This window comes from Netta rufina (assembly GCF_964035555.1).
Source record: "Netta rufina genome assembly, chromosome: 20".
Classification (NCBI taxonomy): Eukaryota; Metazoa; Chordata; class Aves; order Anseriformes; family Anatidae; genus Netta; species Netta rufina.
Window position 1 is genome coordinate 3,751,939 of NC_140144.1, and position 16,007 is coordinate 3,767,945.

General features: G+C 41.0%; 1 protein-coding gene across 2 annotated transcripts in view; it reads right to left on the reverse strand.

Annotated features, from left to right (window-relative positions):
- Nucleotides 1-16,007, reverse strand: part of TNC (tenascin C) — a 73,184-nt gene that overhangs the window by 24,572 nt on the left and 32,605 nt on the right. The window contains exons 7-12 of one of the 2 annotated variants that reach the window (XM_084299179.1): nucleotides 15,704-15,973; nucleotides 14,376-14,561; nucleotides 13,567-13,656; nucleotides 12,603-12,866; nucleotides 2,394-2,666; nucleotides 78-350 (exon numbers count right to left, since the gene is read on the reverse strand). In XM_084299179.1, the coding sequence (XP_084155305.1) occupies nucleotides 78-350; nucleotides 2,394-2,666; nucleotides 12,603-12,866; nucleotides 13,567-13,656; nucleotides 14,376-14,561; nucleotides 15,704-15,973 (1,356 nt within the window). The remainder of the gene's footprint in view (nucleotides 1-77; nucleotides 351-2,393; nucleotides 2,667-12,602; nucleotides 12,867-13,566; nucleotides 13,657-14,375; nucleotides 14,562-15,703; nucleotides 15,974-16,007) is intronic. The other variant, XM_084299180.1, reaches the window with a different exon arrangement.

Sequence of the window (16,007 nt, forward strand, 5' to 3'; positions counted from 1 at the left end):
AGGGCTAGGAAATGGGCACAACCTGCAACAAAGAGTTAGAAGAAAGCAGAATTAGCATTGAGGTAGGTTTTATGTACCTGTTGTAGCTGCAGAGCTTATTGCCTGTGTGCGGAAACCATTAGAGATCCCATAGAGGTAGACAATAAAATCAGTGCTGGGGGAAAGCCCTGAGATATGAGCTGTTCTTGAATTGCCTGAGATGTTGAACTCCATGGGCTCCAGCAACCTGTTAGAATCAATAATTTCAATAGTAAAGACGTCGAAGTCCCCATTGGTGGTTGTCCAAGAAAGGTTGAAGCTTTCAGGAGTAATGTCGGAAACGGTTAGCTCACCAACTTCTGGGTGCACTCCTGAGGAGGGAAACAACATTGGTCAGAAGGGAACAGCCCAGTGTCTTCTCCTACTAGAAATGCTGTGCTTCATTCTGCACATGCTGACAGCACTCCATGCTGCCCTTGGAGAAAAGGGTTTAAATGGAAGCTTGCTACAGCAGGCAAACAGGTTTTAAGGGGAAGAAATCAAATGAAAGCATCTCAAAATGCTAAAAAAGAAGAAAAAAAAAAAAAAAAAAAAAAAAAAAAGGAAAGGAAGGTTTAAAGCTATGGCTACTTCCCTTTGCAGCCATGTGTCTTTGAGGTCTGAGCATGAAAGCAGTTGCAAAAGAACATTTCCAAAAGCCCCAGGGCATTTGGACAAGTCAGCTTCCAGTTTTAGGAGAAGCTAAAACTAGAGCCATTACTGTATCCAGAGGAAAAGATTGTGTTTTGTTTTAGTTCTTCTACTTTCCCTTTCAGCTTATGCCTATGAAAACTGGCATGTAATTTGGGAGCTGGAGCCAAAATGCAAAGCAGTGATAGCTGCCTTGGGGTTTCTTCCTCTCCGTAGGCATCCCTGACATGCTACAGGAAGGCTCAGAAAATTCTGACAATTGCAAGTCCCCAGAAAGGAAAATTTTGAAAAGCCGGATGCTGAGTATGACCCAGAAAGGGAAGGGAAAACCTCAGCAGGGCATCTTCTGGTGTTTTCATTAAGTTAATAAAAGGAGAGAACATTGCATATTTAGGCAGGACACCCATGATGTCTGTTTTCTTGTTTGTGCTTCTACTGCTTCCCTTGTCTAGCCACATTTGTCTATTTTCAATGGGCAATCTGCTACCAGCTCATACTCAAGACTCTCAAAGCAAAGGACTTCCAGACTGCAGCAGGACACAGCCCAAGGCAAGTGCCTTGTGCCACACACATTTCTACTTAAGCCAAGCTGCTTAAAGCACTATTGAAACAAGCAAGCTTTACCGTGTATAATGTTTTTGTTTTGTTTAGTTCTTACATGTACTTTTATCTCCTTCCGTGCTGAGTAATATGTGCTTGGGAAAAGTAAATAGAGCAGCAAACTTTTGGCTGTCCCACAATTTTGGGAGGCTGGGAGGTTGCAAAGGTCTGTAAGGAAGCCCAGAGGCAACAGATATTGTCTACAAGAAATAGTTCCATCACTGGTGCCCCTCTATTGTCAATTCATACCCTGTTTGTTATAATGATCGTAACACTTGGAAGAGTCAGTGAGCCATACAGAACAGACATATGTTTATATTTGCTTCTCACAGTAGAAACTTGTGATGAGCAATACTTTATCCAAAATGCAGTGTTTCACAAGATCAGCCAGAAAATTATTTCTGTAGCTCTTGCTTAGTTTCATGCAAGCTTTTGATAATGTGGGGCTTACCCTCCTTCTTTCAGGTCAGTTTTATCCAGAGTACTTTGGTTGAATTTGGTCTTGCGTTGTAATTTTTTCAGAACAGTCCAACTGTTTAACAACCTTATGTGGCTCAATATATGATACCATGCTTGGAGGAAGCTCACTTGTGTTCTTTTCTATATGAGAACATACAGAAGGTGTCTGTCCTTGGGTCAGACACACACACTATACACTTGAGACTGGATTTATTAGGAAGCTGGCGCAGAATTTTGGAAATAGCTTCTGAAGGGTAAAACACAAACATGCTCCTGGGCTTTGATTATCTGGGTTACAAAGAGCAGATTTTATAATTTTTACAAGGCAACCTGGGCTTTCCTGAGCATGTACAACAGCCAGTTGGGTTTTGCAGTTAGTGTCAACCAGCAGAGAAGCAAATAAAAGGAACAAAACAAGCCATTCTGAGGGGGGTAAAAAGAGCATTCCTGAAAGCAAATGGCTCCATGGGGGCGCTGAGACTCATATTGGAAAGTCTGATCATGAGACATTTCCATGCCAGAGATGTTCAGCCAAGCTTTAATGAGTTCAGCGCGCCCCATGCAAAGTAGACCGAGTGAGCAAGCTTTGTCGAGCAGTTGCAATTGCTCTGGCTCATGTCCCTGTCTGCAAAGGAAGGGAGCCATGAGACTGGATGAAAAGATACCTGTTGCAGTTTCAACAGAAAGGGGTTTGGTTCTGTAGCCATTAATCACACCATAAAGTGTGATGTTATAAGGTGTGTTGGCCTTGAGGCCTGTAACATTCATAAAGCGCAGTCTGCCTGGGACTGTGATATTCCGGGTTTCTTCTGGGTTGTCAGCCTCCTGCACCTGAATGACAAAGTTCTCATAGGCCCCGTCAGCTGCTGTCCAGGTGAGCTGGAAACCATCCCAGCCAGTCTCTGATACTGATAATTTTCCAAGCTCAGGTTCTTCCTCTGAATAAGGACAGAGAGTCAGTCAGTTACTCAGATTACAGACTGGTGGTGGTGAGGTATTACTTAATGACTTTCAGAGCTAATGAACTTCATTTGTAAGCAAGTGACACGGAGATGCACCCCCACACACATTGACATTCTCAGCTGCCCCGGATAACTCATAAAGTCTCTTCAGAGACTTGGCAAGACAGAACAGAAAGAAAAGAACCATAATAATAAATAATATTCACAGTAATGCTAAAAGACTGCTTACAGAAAGTGGTTTAAAGACTGTCTTACAGCTGCGAGTGTTTTGCCAATATTAATTACAACTCCCTATGAGACAAGTAAGTATTACTATAACCACTTTATTCCAGCTAGTAATGACTTGGTGTTTGTCATTTTAAAGTGACTGTGAATACTGCAGTAAGCCTATCGTAAGGCTAGAAGGATGCTGAGCATCTACTACTCGGGATTCTGATGTTTATGCTTTTAATTGAAGGATGATATTTATTCTTCCAAACTATTTCTAATCAAAAACAGTTAAGAAGGGAACATTTCCTTCAAGTCTACATGTCTCCAGTTTAATGGAGTTATCTTCATTACATTACATTACATTATTCTGCCCCGAAAACCTTTCTGGAGGCAGAGAAGCTTGGATTTTCAGAGTTATTGATATTAATCTAAAATTGAAATCTACATTCACAGAAATCAACATTTTTGTATGCCATCACAAGGGTGGCCTAGGAAGTCAGGAACCATCAGAACTAACTCTCTGATGCTGTTTTATCTGAAAGTTTAGGTTGTTTTCTCAGCAGGAATAGAAAATCCTCCAGTACCGAGGATTTTCTTAAAAGTTAGCAGTCACATGAGAAAATGACCCAGTAATACCTTATTTTTTCTACATGGAAAATCTTGCTACATGATCTATCATTGGCCAGTGGGCTGGGATAAGTTTCTAGCACTTTTCTCACTTCCTTGCATTGTTAACACATCGGCATTACAGTAAGAACTGAGTCTAACTAAACAATCCCAATCTGCCTGCCTGAGCATTTGTAAGAGATATGACACACAGAGGGAAATGGATCTGAATTTTTCAGTTCTAAACTTCAACTTCAGACTCTATGTAAATTTTGAGTCAGTAAGGCTCTGAAATAAATGAGAACTAGGCTTAGCAACATTATTCATATAAATTTTCTTCCTGTAAAAAACAGAAAATCTCTTGTGTGAGTGCTGCATAGCCTTGTATAGGTAGGTAGGGCTGCATTTTGAGAGGTAACACTCATGGGTAACAGTCAATTACCATCAGTGAGATTCACTAAAGTATAGCAAATACTACTATCCAGGAACATCAAAGTCTTGACAAGCTTTTTCTATCCTGCTAGAAAGGAAGAGATTGTTTATGAAATAACACCATGTTCAACAAAAAAAATGCATGAATCCTAGAGCTGTTTAGCTTCCTCAGTAACAGGAATGAAATACTCAGAGGCAAAATATAAATCATGTCAAGATAGCACCATTTAGCTGAAAAAGAAAGCAGAACAGAAAAGGAACGGGTTGAATCAGAAATAATGATCTTTTGGTGGCAACAGAAATAAATAAAACAAACACATTGCTTAAAATGAAAATGAAACTAAACCAAAAGTTAAAGCAAGGCAAAATATTTCACATAAAAGCATGATTATAATAAGTAATGCAGTAACCATCACAGCTTAGAAGCAACTCAAATTTCTCCAAAGAGTACTCAGTTTCATTCACCTCCGGGATGCAGAGTCCCTTTTTCTCCTGTTTATTTCTCATGCATGCCTGAAACGGAAGCGCACTCAACCCCATCATGCTCTCTAGGGACAGAGAGATTCTCATATAAAATCATGCACCAGGTTGGACAGCTGGAGATCTCTGAAAGCCTCATCCGCAAAGCATTCAACATATGTGACAAAACAATGATAATGTCATGGCAAATGATATCAAGGGATGATGTTTCTTAGCTTTTTTAAAAAAAAAAGAGAGAACAAACCATTGAGAGATAAGACTGCTCTAGCCATGTACTAGGTTCACAATGATCTTTGTGTTTCTATGTGAATATATTATCGCACATCATGAATTTAATTCTTGGCTGATGGTTTGCTATAGTCATTAGTCTCTGGCTATGTTCTTTAGGAATTAACTTTGACATTGTTACTTGAAACATTATTGAACTGAACTCTGTGGCTACAAGCCTGTTTCCTCATGAAATTCATTTAAGAGGGACAAGAGGTAGAAGTTTTCAGAAAGGTATACTCCCAATGTGTTACAATCTTTTTTTTCCTCTAACATCACCACTTCCATGCCAATGCTGCAAACTGCAACCTCCTTGTGATTTTTCTTGGGTGCTTTGGACCACAATCCCTGTAATATCTTGCTATTTTCATGTCCCTTGTAAATAGCAGATGCATCAATGCTCCTCTTTGCATGCAATTTGAAAAGAGAGAATTGATGCTACATCACTTTAAAAGCTGTATGGGGCATTGTCCATGCTACATAACCCAAAGTTCTCATTCCATAGCAATAAGAGTTTTATCCCGTGCAAAAAGAAGTAAAAAAAATAAGAAAAAAGGAATCACTCACAAAGCCTAGCATTTCTGCAGTGGAACAGCAGTACGAAAATGGAGTTCTGTATTTCAAAGCAGAAAAGGAACACGTGGCTAATGAATCCATAGAAAATACCTGTAGCAGCTAGAGCTTCCAGGGACCAAGAGAGCTGACCTTGAGTGCTTCCTTGGAGGTTAATCTGGTATTGTGTGCCAGCTGTGAGATTGGTAATTTCTGTTTCTCGTTGCTTTCCCAGCAAAAAGATTTCCTGCGTTCTGTTTGAGCTGGACAGGTCTTTCAGAGTGATAAGGAACTGATCAAATACCTCATCCTGTGCTGCCCAAGACAGGGTGAAACTACTGGAAGTCCTGTGCGTTATATTTAGGTCACGAAGAGCATCAGTGACTTCTGAGATGGGAAGGTCAGTGGGCACCACAGGCAGAGCATGAGAACCAGGACTCGGGTTTGTTAAATAACTTAACTCTGTAGGTGCAGGACTGGTAGGATTAAATGATGTTTCACTGTTTGATTCTCCAGGTGATGTGACTAGATGTGCTAAACAAAGGTAAATTACAAGTTAAAATTTTCTGAAAATAACCTCCCAAATATACCCAGTGACAGCTAACACCTACTACAAAACAGTTTCTGTGTTTTCATTAACAAGCTCTAAGAACAGAGAAAAAAAAGGTAGGTACTTCTATTTTGGAGACTGAATCCAAGCCACAAGCAGAAGTAGCATCACCAAGCACAACCTGGTTCTCGCACAGAGCCACACTAACCAGGAGACCCAGAGCAACAACCTTTAAACACAGATCAGCTGACATGCTTTCAGTGGAGAAATGGATAGGTACATTCTCACTTGATGTGAATCAGGACAAGCTCCAAAGAACTTCACTGATTTACATCAGTGAGGATTTGAACCCTCAGTCTCTCAAACATGCCTTTTATCTTTACTACAGCACGTTGTTGCTACTGATACAAACCAGAAGTGGAATGCATGCCAAACATCACAACAATATCCAAATCCAAACAAAGAAACAAGACACAGAGAAACATGCTAAATCTCTTCCTACCCACATAAAAACATGCTTGGAGGAGTTATCCACTCCGATACATGCAGAAATTTAAGAAAGGGGAAGGGACCCTTAACTAAAAACCAAGACAGAATGAACTTGTGGGATTTTTCTTTAAAGAGATCCAGAGGGATGGAAGGGAAAAAGGCTTGGCCTTCAACATGCTGAAGATCTGTGACAGTATCTTGTAGCACAGTCAGGTTCTGAAAATCTGAGAGCTGTGGAAATCGCAACAAATGGTTTCTGATCACTGCTGCAAGGCAACAGGCAAGTGATTTTTCTGACACTTCAATTAGCCATGCAGAATTATCTCCTCATTAGTGGAAAACCACATCATTTCACACCTCAATGACTGCCTTGCTTTCATGCTCCATGGCATTCAATTAAGAGAGAGTGAGTCATCTACCACCATCAGTTCAGCACAAATACGTACTCAGGATTCAGTATCTGTCTCCAAATTCACACATGTATCAGAAAAAAAAAAAAAAAAAAAAAAAAAAAAAAGGTTTTAGATGAGAAAGATCAACTTAAACTGTTTTCAAATAAATGCAGAAATTTTATCTTGAAAATATACTCTCAGGAGAAGTATAGACCCAGAAACGTTGCTTTCTGCTCACCTCCAGAAAAGAGCAAAGCCTGTGAGGCAGTGACTTATATTTACATATATTATATATTACATATATCATATCAGTGACAGTTGACTTAGGTAAGGGTCCTCCTAAATTACACCAGCATGTGATCTGAACCAGGCCCTACATATCGTGCAACCCGAAGACAGCAAAGTTGTCATCACACCAGCAAATGTGCAATGGTAACTGCTAGCATAGTTCATTCTTTCTTGGAAAATGTGCTGTCAGAACTATTCCCTGACCACACAAGGGTGACTGAACTTCTGTAACATCCCTATGGAACAAAGCAGGAAGACATGCAGCACTGAACCAGTAGCCTTCCCTGACTCTCAGCTGCTTTTGCACAATCATAGTGCTGGGAACAGGCAAAAACCTATGGCATCAAGCAAGTGCACTGGTACTTGTTCAGACTTAAAGAGGCTTAAAAATACTTAACATGCATAGTGGCAGCTGGGCTTTACTGTGGATTACAGGAGACATGCATAAATAGAGGGAGTGAACAGACCAGCACAGAGGAAGAGAGCAGTACATTATACAGGTAAGCTCCATGCCATGGAAGGTCCCACTGGGGAACAGCCACGTACCTTGAATTCAAAAACCAGGACTAAGTGTCCAAAAATAGAAGGGAAAATGAAAACATGAGGCTGTCCTTAAGCTGGCATACTAAGAATCCTTCGGAAACCCCAAGAAATATTAGTCAAAATTGGCTTCTCATTTCCCCTCATTTTCCTTGAGCTATTGATACTTATCCCAAATTCCCACCAATTATAGTATAAACACACAAATGGGGAACATAGCAACAGTTCAACTGCATTATCTAAAAAAGGAGGGACCAATTCCTGTAACTGGCATTTTAATTCAGCATTTTGCTGTCACAAGTGGGTTAATTTTTTGTGACATCTTTGACAACTACATGGGTGGTTACCATGTACAGGCTGTCCTACAAAGCACGTACAATTTATGTAGTTACATTATCTCGGAAACTTTTTTCAAACCTAATTCTGAGTATTATCTTGTGTTTAATGACTGACTCCACAAATGAATTTGTGGTCGAGAAAGGGTGGTCTACTGTCTACACGCACATATAAATGCACAGGCACACAACTATTAGTACATTGTGTAATAGAGGAATATGTGGCTTTGTGTACAAACATGCAATGGGTAGAAAAATGCAAGTGATATGAACATGCAGAAAACACTTGGATACCATAGATAGTATCAGCATTCAACATTTAGAATACAGAATATTAGCTACAGAGTGGATAACAGAAAATTTGGAAAACAAACTGTAGGATATCAAGACCAATGGAGATCAAACACTTGACAAAGCAAGCAGGGCAATATATGGGAAGAAAACAGAGCTATAGGAGCTCTAGGTGGGTGGCTGATAGCCAGACAGGCTGATGCATGATGGTGAGATGAATAAATAGAAAAAAGAGCTGAAAGTAAAGAGGAAGGGAACTGGATGAACAATAAACACGCTCTTTCTCAGACTGGAATATTTCTTAATATCATTCTCTTAGTAGAATCTTCAGGCTGAATATGGCCTAAATATGTCCACACTGCTGCTGCTGGCCTTTTGAGGAATTCCACTGTAATGCTTCACTGGAGTTTTTACTGAGAAGAATGTTAATGTCCTGCCAGGACATTTCCCCGGTTACTCAGGATGGAGCAAAGAGTATTCTGTATTATTTCTTGCTTCCGTCTCTTGGATTTTACATTATTTTCCAAGAAGGGCTATCAGCCAGTTTCTCTGCAGAAGTTCTCATCACATCGACCTCACTGTAGGATATGGCTGCAGTTTCCTGAAAGAGGGTTGCAGAACCACAGCCTACCAAGATATTTGTGTTCTTTTAAAAACCCTTTGGCTAAATGGCTTTCCCCTCTCTCAACCAGCTGATTAAGCGGTCTTACAGTGCCTTTGCACCCTTGAGTTCCAATAATAAAGCATTTCAATAATATCACAGGCCAGAAATAATACAGAAACTAGAGCTAAAAATCTTCATATTGAAGTCTGAGATCCCAGGTACTCTCAGCAGAGGAATCAGCTGAAGAAACGGACAACCTTTAGTGGTCAATCCATTTTCCCAGCAGTTGGCACTGCAGTTTCCCACTGAACTAGGTCACCTAATCACTCGTCCCAATGTTCCTTTGAGTTTGTATAAAGAAGGGTGGTGCAATCTGAGACTAGTAGAAGCCAGGAGAGGAAGAGCAACTGACGCATGACACAGACAAGGGTCTTTGGTAAAAAACATAAATTTTCTTAAAAACATTCAACAGAATGGAAAACTTGCTTCTGCAAGCCATGCTCCTATGTGCAACTCATTTCCAGAGGCAAGACAGTATCTTATCCATGATTCATCAGCAGTTGCTGCACAATCTGGGTCCTTCAGCAGAGGAATGTGAGGTTGGCACTTGGTTTCTCTTATGTTCACTCATTTATTTCCACAGCCTTCTCATGCCTGATGTATTGCCATCCCTCCTCCTCCAGGACCCACATTGTGCTACGCAGGCAGGGCTCCAGAACCAGAACAAGAAGGAACAAAGCTGCAGTCTGAGTGCTCAGCTTTCTCAGAGCTGGGTTACGTGCTCGCTCTGCAGATTAGTTGTCAATCTCGCACAACATTCTCCAGACATGCTGCCAGGAAGGTCCCTCCAACTAGTAAAATGGCTCATTTTCTGTGACTTTTGAAGTAGTTCTAAACCAAAACCTGAGCACAATGCTGGGAAGGACCTTTAACAAGAGAGACCCTGCTTTGTGGTACCTTAGTTAGTAACAGAAAGGAGGTACCTGTTGTAGCCACAGCTTCCAGAGGAGGGGAGCGCTGTTCTCCAGCCAATCCATACACCTTGATTTTATAGGAAGTGTTAGCTTGGAGGCCTTCAATCACAGCACCTAGGGAATCTCTAGGAAGGAAGGTTTCTGCAGGGGACCCAGCTGCCAATGACACTTCCTTGTACTCCACCACAAAACTAGTGTAGGCTCCTGTGTTCACATACCATGAGACACTAAGGCTGTGGTCTGTAACCCCTGAGACCACAAGGTCCCTCAGTGCATTGTTCTCCATCCCTGAGATCTCTGGGGCAACAAAGCTCCCAGAGCCAGAAAGCTCCTCTGGGTCAGGAGTCATTGCCTGCATTAGGGTTAGACTACGTGAAGCTACAAAGAAACAAACAAGCAAATGACAGTGTGAAATATTCAGTCTTTCCATTTCAGTAGAATAAAATAACATTTAGCTAACTGGTCACTTTATAATTTTTAGCATCCCTTGAATGCAGAATCATGGACATCAGTATAAAAAAGCTTTGTATTGAGCAGCACTTCATCCATATAAAGAAACAGAAGCAACATAAGGCTGCCATCCTGCGGTGTGAAAGATTTCATGATGTGCTTTGCTAAAGGTCTGTGAGCTCTCAAGGTTTTGGCTACCTGTGTGCGCTAAACTGTGGAAAGATAACCAGGAGAATGTGAGAGAGGAGAGAGCACCAACAGAACATCTTCAGTTCTGGGGCTGAAATAAACCTTACTCTCAGTGACAGATGATTCACTGTGCAAAGAAACAAAAATAATCTGCAGGAAACGAAAGCACTGAAGCTTCTGGATACCTGCAGGCAGAGAAACCTAACCAAACCATCAAGAGGCTGGGGAGACTATAAGATGAAAAACTGGAAATCTGAAGAAGCAAAGGGAACTGAAAGAAAATGTTCTCAAGCCTCCCACAGTCCCTGACTCCCATGCTCAGTGAGGACAGCACATGCCCCTCTGAACAGCAGGACTGTCTTCTCCACCCACCAAGAAGAGCTAGTCCAGGCTTAGCTGTGCTACTGGCACTTTCCACATCAATCATTGCTCTCTCTGCATGGTGTCTCCAAAGCACTCTCCTCAGCAGTGCAATGGACCTGAGGTCCCCCAGAGCTCTGCAAGAGAGGGCAAAATAACAAGTTTGTTTTGCTTAGCCTGAGGACTAGAGGACCCCCCAAGTACTGGGAACACGGAAGAGGAGGCCTGGCTAGAGGCTGGAGGAAAAAGTAAACCAAAGAAGTGATCTCTTGTCTTATAACCCCCAGGCTTACAGAGCACTTCTGCCTCCCCATGCTCTTGTGTTTGGATTTGCCCATTCCTATACAGGAGGAAGGTCACTGAGACAGGTTATGTCAACTACTGCTGTTGCTTCTACACAGCACACTGCAGAGAACTTGTTGTTTACTGGCTGATCTCAGTAAAGACATAAAACAAATGCGCTGGTCAGACAAACTTGTTACAAGAAAAATAATAATCCAAAGAAAAAAGAAGGCATCTTTTGGGACTTTGGAAGCTGGTGCTGGAAAGACCAAACTGTGAAATTCCACAGCATGTTGTTTCTGCCTTTTCACCCTCTACACGTACTTCTTTTGAGACTGTTCAGTCTTCAGACTGATGGGGAAACAGATAACTTTGGAAAAATTGAAGCCTACTCACTCAAGACACATAAACCTTCAGCTTCTTTTTGCATGGATGTGCTCCAAGACTTCCTAATTTTTCCCTACATGGGACACAAACCAGACTTATGCATCAAATAAGTAATTCAGGACTAAATCTTTTCTGTAGTTTACACCATATCTTATAACTCTCTCCTGTACTGGATTACTGACTCTGTAAATTCATAGGTGCTGCTGGCATGAACACTGCTAGGGAATATGGCACTGTTGGTTTTTGTTGTTGTTGTTGTGTGTGTGTTTGTTTGTTTGTTTTTCCCCTCAGGTCAGTTGTATACAGTTATTAGTTTGTAAAATCCACAACTTCTGGCACATGGTTACCTCATAGGTGGTCTTTTGTGGGGAAAAGGCTAAAAGCCTATGTGCTAAGGAGACTAATTCTAGCCCAACTGATTCTGATTTTACTGCCTCTGCTGTCTTATAGCAACTGAGGCTATGCCTCACAAGATTTAGGCTGAAGGCACTTAGAGATTCAGGACTCATTTATATTCTATACTGAGATACGATCTGTATGCAACCAACTTTGGGTCAAAAAGTTTCAAAAACAATAAAACCTTATTCAAGAAGTGGTGCGTTGATTCTAGTTAAATAGAGTCGTTTGTACAAATGGAGATGGCAGAAATGGACCCTTTCTTTGTAGACAAGTAAAACAGTCATGGTATCCAATGAAAACAGTGACTGTGACCAGATTTGTGACAATAGCTTGTTTCTGCTTTTGGATGAGAAAAGTGAAAAAGGGCAACAACAGAGCCCTGCTGACCCTGCTGAAGCATGATGGGTGGAGGCATGCTGTGAAGAGAATTCATTAGGCAAGAACAAGCAATGTTAAACACATTCTGGTTGCTCTTCCTCTTGGTTTTTGGCTGTAGAAAATAAAACAAGTTATAAGACACAATGTACAAAAGCACAGCCTCATTTAAAACAAAGGACAAGGTCTGTATTTTCTCCAGGACAAATAGCTTTGTTCTTTGTGAGTCTTCTCAAAAGGAAAGCAAGAAATCCTTGAGAATATGGAGCTAAACACAGTAGTAAGGCAAATACACAGCTATCCCTCAGTGAACCTGTCATGCTAGAGAGAGCTAAGTCTGCTCTGCAGGCAGTGGATGTTTTCATGCAGTTCCCCAGACACGGCTTACAAAATCAGGTGAAGTTTTACTTGGGCTAGTCAATGACCTTGCACACGGCACTCATCAAAAGCTTTTACTCACCAGTTGATCCCTTGACAGTTGTGGGTTTGCTTTTGTGTCTGCCCTTCTCTGCCACCAGACTGATGGTGTATTCTGTCCCTGCCTCTAACCCTCGAAGGATAAAAGAGGTGCTATCCACAGGGATCTCCACTTCATTCTTCCTTCCAGAAGGACTGACGTAAGTGAGGCGGTAACGATCAAACTTGGCCACTGGTCTTCTCCAGCGAAGTGACAGGGTGGTTTCTGTGCGGTCACCGACTTCCAAGTCCTTGGGGTTATCAAGATCTATGGGTCAAAAAAGCAAAGTTAAGCTGTCTTGGTACTGCTCTGGGACAGTTTTTCAGGCATCTGTAGACACAGCAGCAACTGTACTGGGTGCCTAGTGACAGCTCAGAGTCAGATCTGCCATCTGAGCTTTTGAAGCCCTGCTGCTTGAGGTGGAGGAAGATGAAGTTCTGTTTTACAGACACACCACACTAAATCTAAATTTCCACCACTTAAATTCACTTCAGCAATCACTACATGAAGAAGAGAAAGAATTTAATCCCTTACAGCATTCACCCAGGGAGAAAAAAAAAGGGAGTGTTGTAAGAAAAGTGCTGTATTTGAAGGATAGTCAGGACTGTTGAAACCCCTGAGGCTATACTCTTTGTCCAGATGACGTTTCAGCCATAACCACCATTCCTGCCAGAAACCCTCACAGCTAGAGAACAATTATTATAGAGCAATCAATTATTACTATGGTGAATAACCAAGAGTGTTAAGAGATCCTGGTACAGGAAAAGAAAGCCAGAGTCAAAGATCAAGATCTCTGGGAAAATACTTTTTCTTTTATTTGTGGGGAAATGTCCCATTTGTACCAAAAAGAAATCAAGAATTTTCTAAAATATTTCTTACAGCATTACTTAAAAAGGGAAGAAGCTCCAGAGTGGCTCCAGCTATCTGCTGCTTCCTGCAGAGTACAAGAGAGGATCAAGCTACTCACCAGTGCCAGCATTAATGGTAGCAGGAGCACTTTCCCTGTCCTGTTTCACTGCTGTCACTCCAATGCCATATTCAGTTCCAGGCCTCAAACCTAAGAGATAAGGGATAGAAGCATGAGTCCCTGTCCATGGAATTTGCTTATTGGCATCTGTTTAAATAAACGAGTCTGAATATATGCAAGATTAGATACATGCTTTTGTGCATATGCAAAGAGTTGAGGTTTCAGTTGCCCTCCAGCTGACCTGAAGTGAATAAATCCTTTTCCACAGACTTGCCAGAGGATACAGACTATGGCTGGCTGAGATTACATGCTGAACATTGTGCAAATGCATAGTCAGAGATAACTTCTACTTTCAAGAGATTGCAGTGTAGGTACTCCTGCCCCGAGAAAAAGATCCACATTAAATGAAGAAATCTACCATTGTAGGCCAGTGTGGCAACTTGCACACACCCGGAAAACCTGCAGGCTGGCATCAGTAAATACCATTCCTAGCACATACAAAAGCCTCTTGAACTTAAAGATGTCAAGCCATCTCTGCGAAGATATGTAGCAACCTAGAACCCAGGCGAGTGACTAGTGGGGTTCAGAGACGCACATGGAAGCAAAATGGCTACACGTCTGCTGTTGGCTAGTTATCCATCTGAAGTACATAAATACACATCACATGGACTTTAATTTAATCATTTCTACTCAAAATGTGTAACCTCTGCTTGTAGCTCTTATGTATAGTTACCAAAAGGTTTTTTGGTCCTGTGCTCAAGGGTGATGGCAGCAGCATGACGTTAATAACAATCTCCCAATTCCCTTACCTGTGAGTGTAGCTCTGGTTGTTGCTTGGCTGCCCTTTGGCACTGTGATCTCAGCATGGTCTCCACCAGAAATGGGAGCAAACTTAATTCGGTAATTATCAATGTTTGCATGGCTATTCTTCCACTCCAAAGTAATGCTATTGTCTGTCTGTGAAACTCGCTTCAGGTTTCGTGGAGCATCCAAGTCTGTAATAAATACATAAATAAATAAACACATAAATAAATGGAGTAATGCTCTTATGACAACACACTCTTATGACAGCCATTTTTAGAAACACAATATGATTCATGAAGCTGACAGATTTCCTCTTATATGATGCCACTATATTCTCAACTACATTAATTAGATGTCTTTTAGCATGAAGTGTAGAGTTTGCTAGCTTTGGGAAAAAAATCAGTGGAAGAAATTCACCATTTATCTCCTGAAACAAGCAAAAGAAAACCATTTCAACTTCAGTAATTAATTTTTATTACAAAATACATAGTTGTGGGAAAACATATTTGGATGAAATAATACTTTACAAATACCTTAGCTTTCCAAATGAAAAAAAGTTGCTAAGAAAAAGTAAAAGACCAACTCTAGAATGTCTGTTCAGTTAATATCTTGGGCACATGGCTGAAGAGAACTTTAAATCTCAAAATGCAAGGTGAATATTTTATAGAAATGCAATAGGCTTTCCCTGTTTATACCTATGGTAGGCTCAAATCGTGCTCTGAATAAACTGCCACATTTTGGGATGAAATGGGAGGTAATTCGCCATGTACCATCTACTCAGGTCCCTTAATATATCTAAACATTGACAATATGCTGAAGGACCCACATTTTCATAAAGCATTCACAGGATAACAAAGGAGCAAAGAAAACTTAAAAAAAATACATGAGAGAAAACATTTGCAGACCTGGAGAAGGAAAAAGAGCAATGTTCTCTGCTAATCTGCTATGGGTTTAGACAAACAGAAATAAGGTCTTTGATGGAATAAGAACCATGGAAGATATTTAGCTCAGCAAACAGAGAAGTAATCCGGAGGAATTTGTTTTATGGAGTAAAGATTTATGGTATGATAAGCAAAAGCTTCTAAGTGACTTAATAATATAATTCCCATTTTCAAAACACATTTAGAGACTGGAGAGGCCTAAATGTTTTGATGAGCCAGTAAAGTATACAAGACACAGAAAACCCTCCATTTTCATGTACCTCTATAATACCATTGTTTCTGTGTTGATCTTGTAACTATTAACTCAAGCAAGACAATGCAAACAGCACAGGAAGATTGATGGTGATTACATTAAACTCCCAGAAATCTGGATTGGTACCCAAGCTTCCTACCTGTGACAAAGACTTCTTTCATGGGGTCACTTTCCATGTCCCCTCGCCGAGAAATAAGCGTCACTTCATATTCTGTGTGTGGTCTCAGGTTTCCAATAGAATATTGGTTTTCATCCTCAGAAAGGTCAATGGTAGTTCTGTCCCCTGGAACATCCTTGGGGCCATAGGTGAGCTCTATGCCTTCAATTTCAGCCAAGGGTTTGGACCATGTGATCAGAGCTGTGGTGTCTGTGACATCTTTTGCCTCAATTTGGCTAGGGGCATCAAGCTCTGTAACAAAAGAAGAAAATGTCTTTTTTTTTTT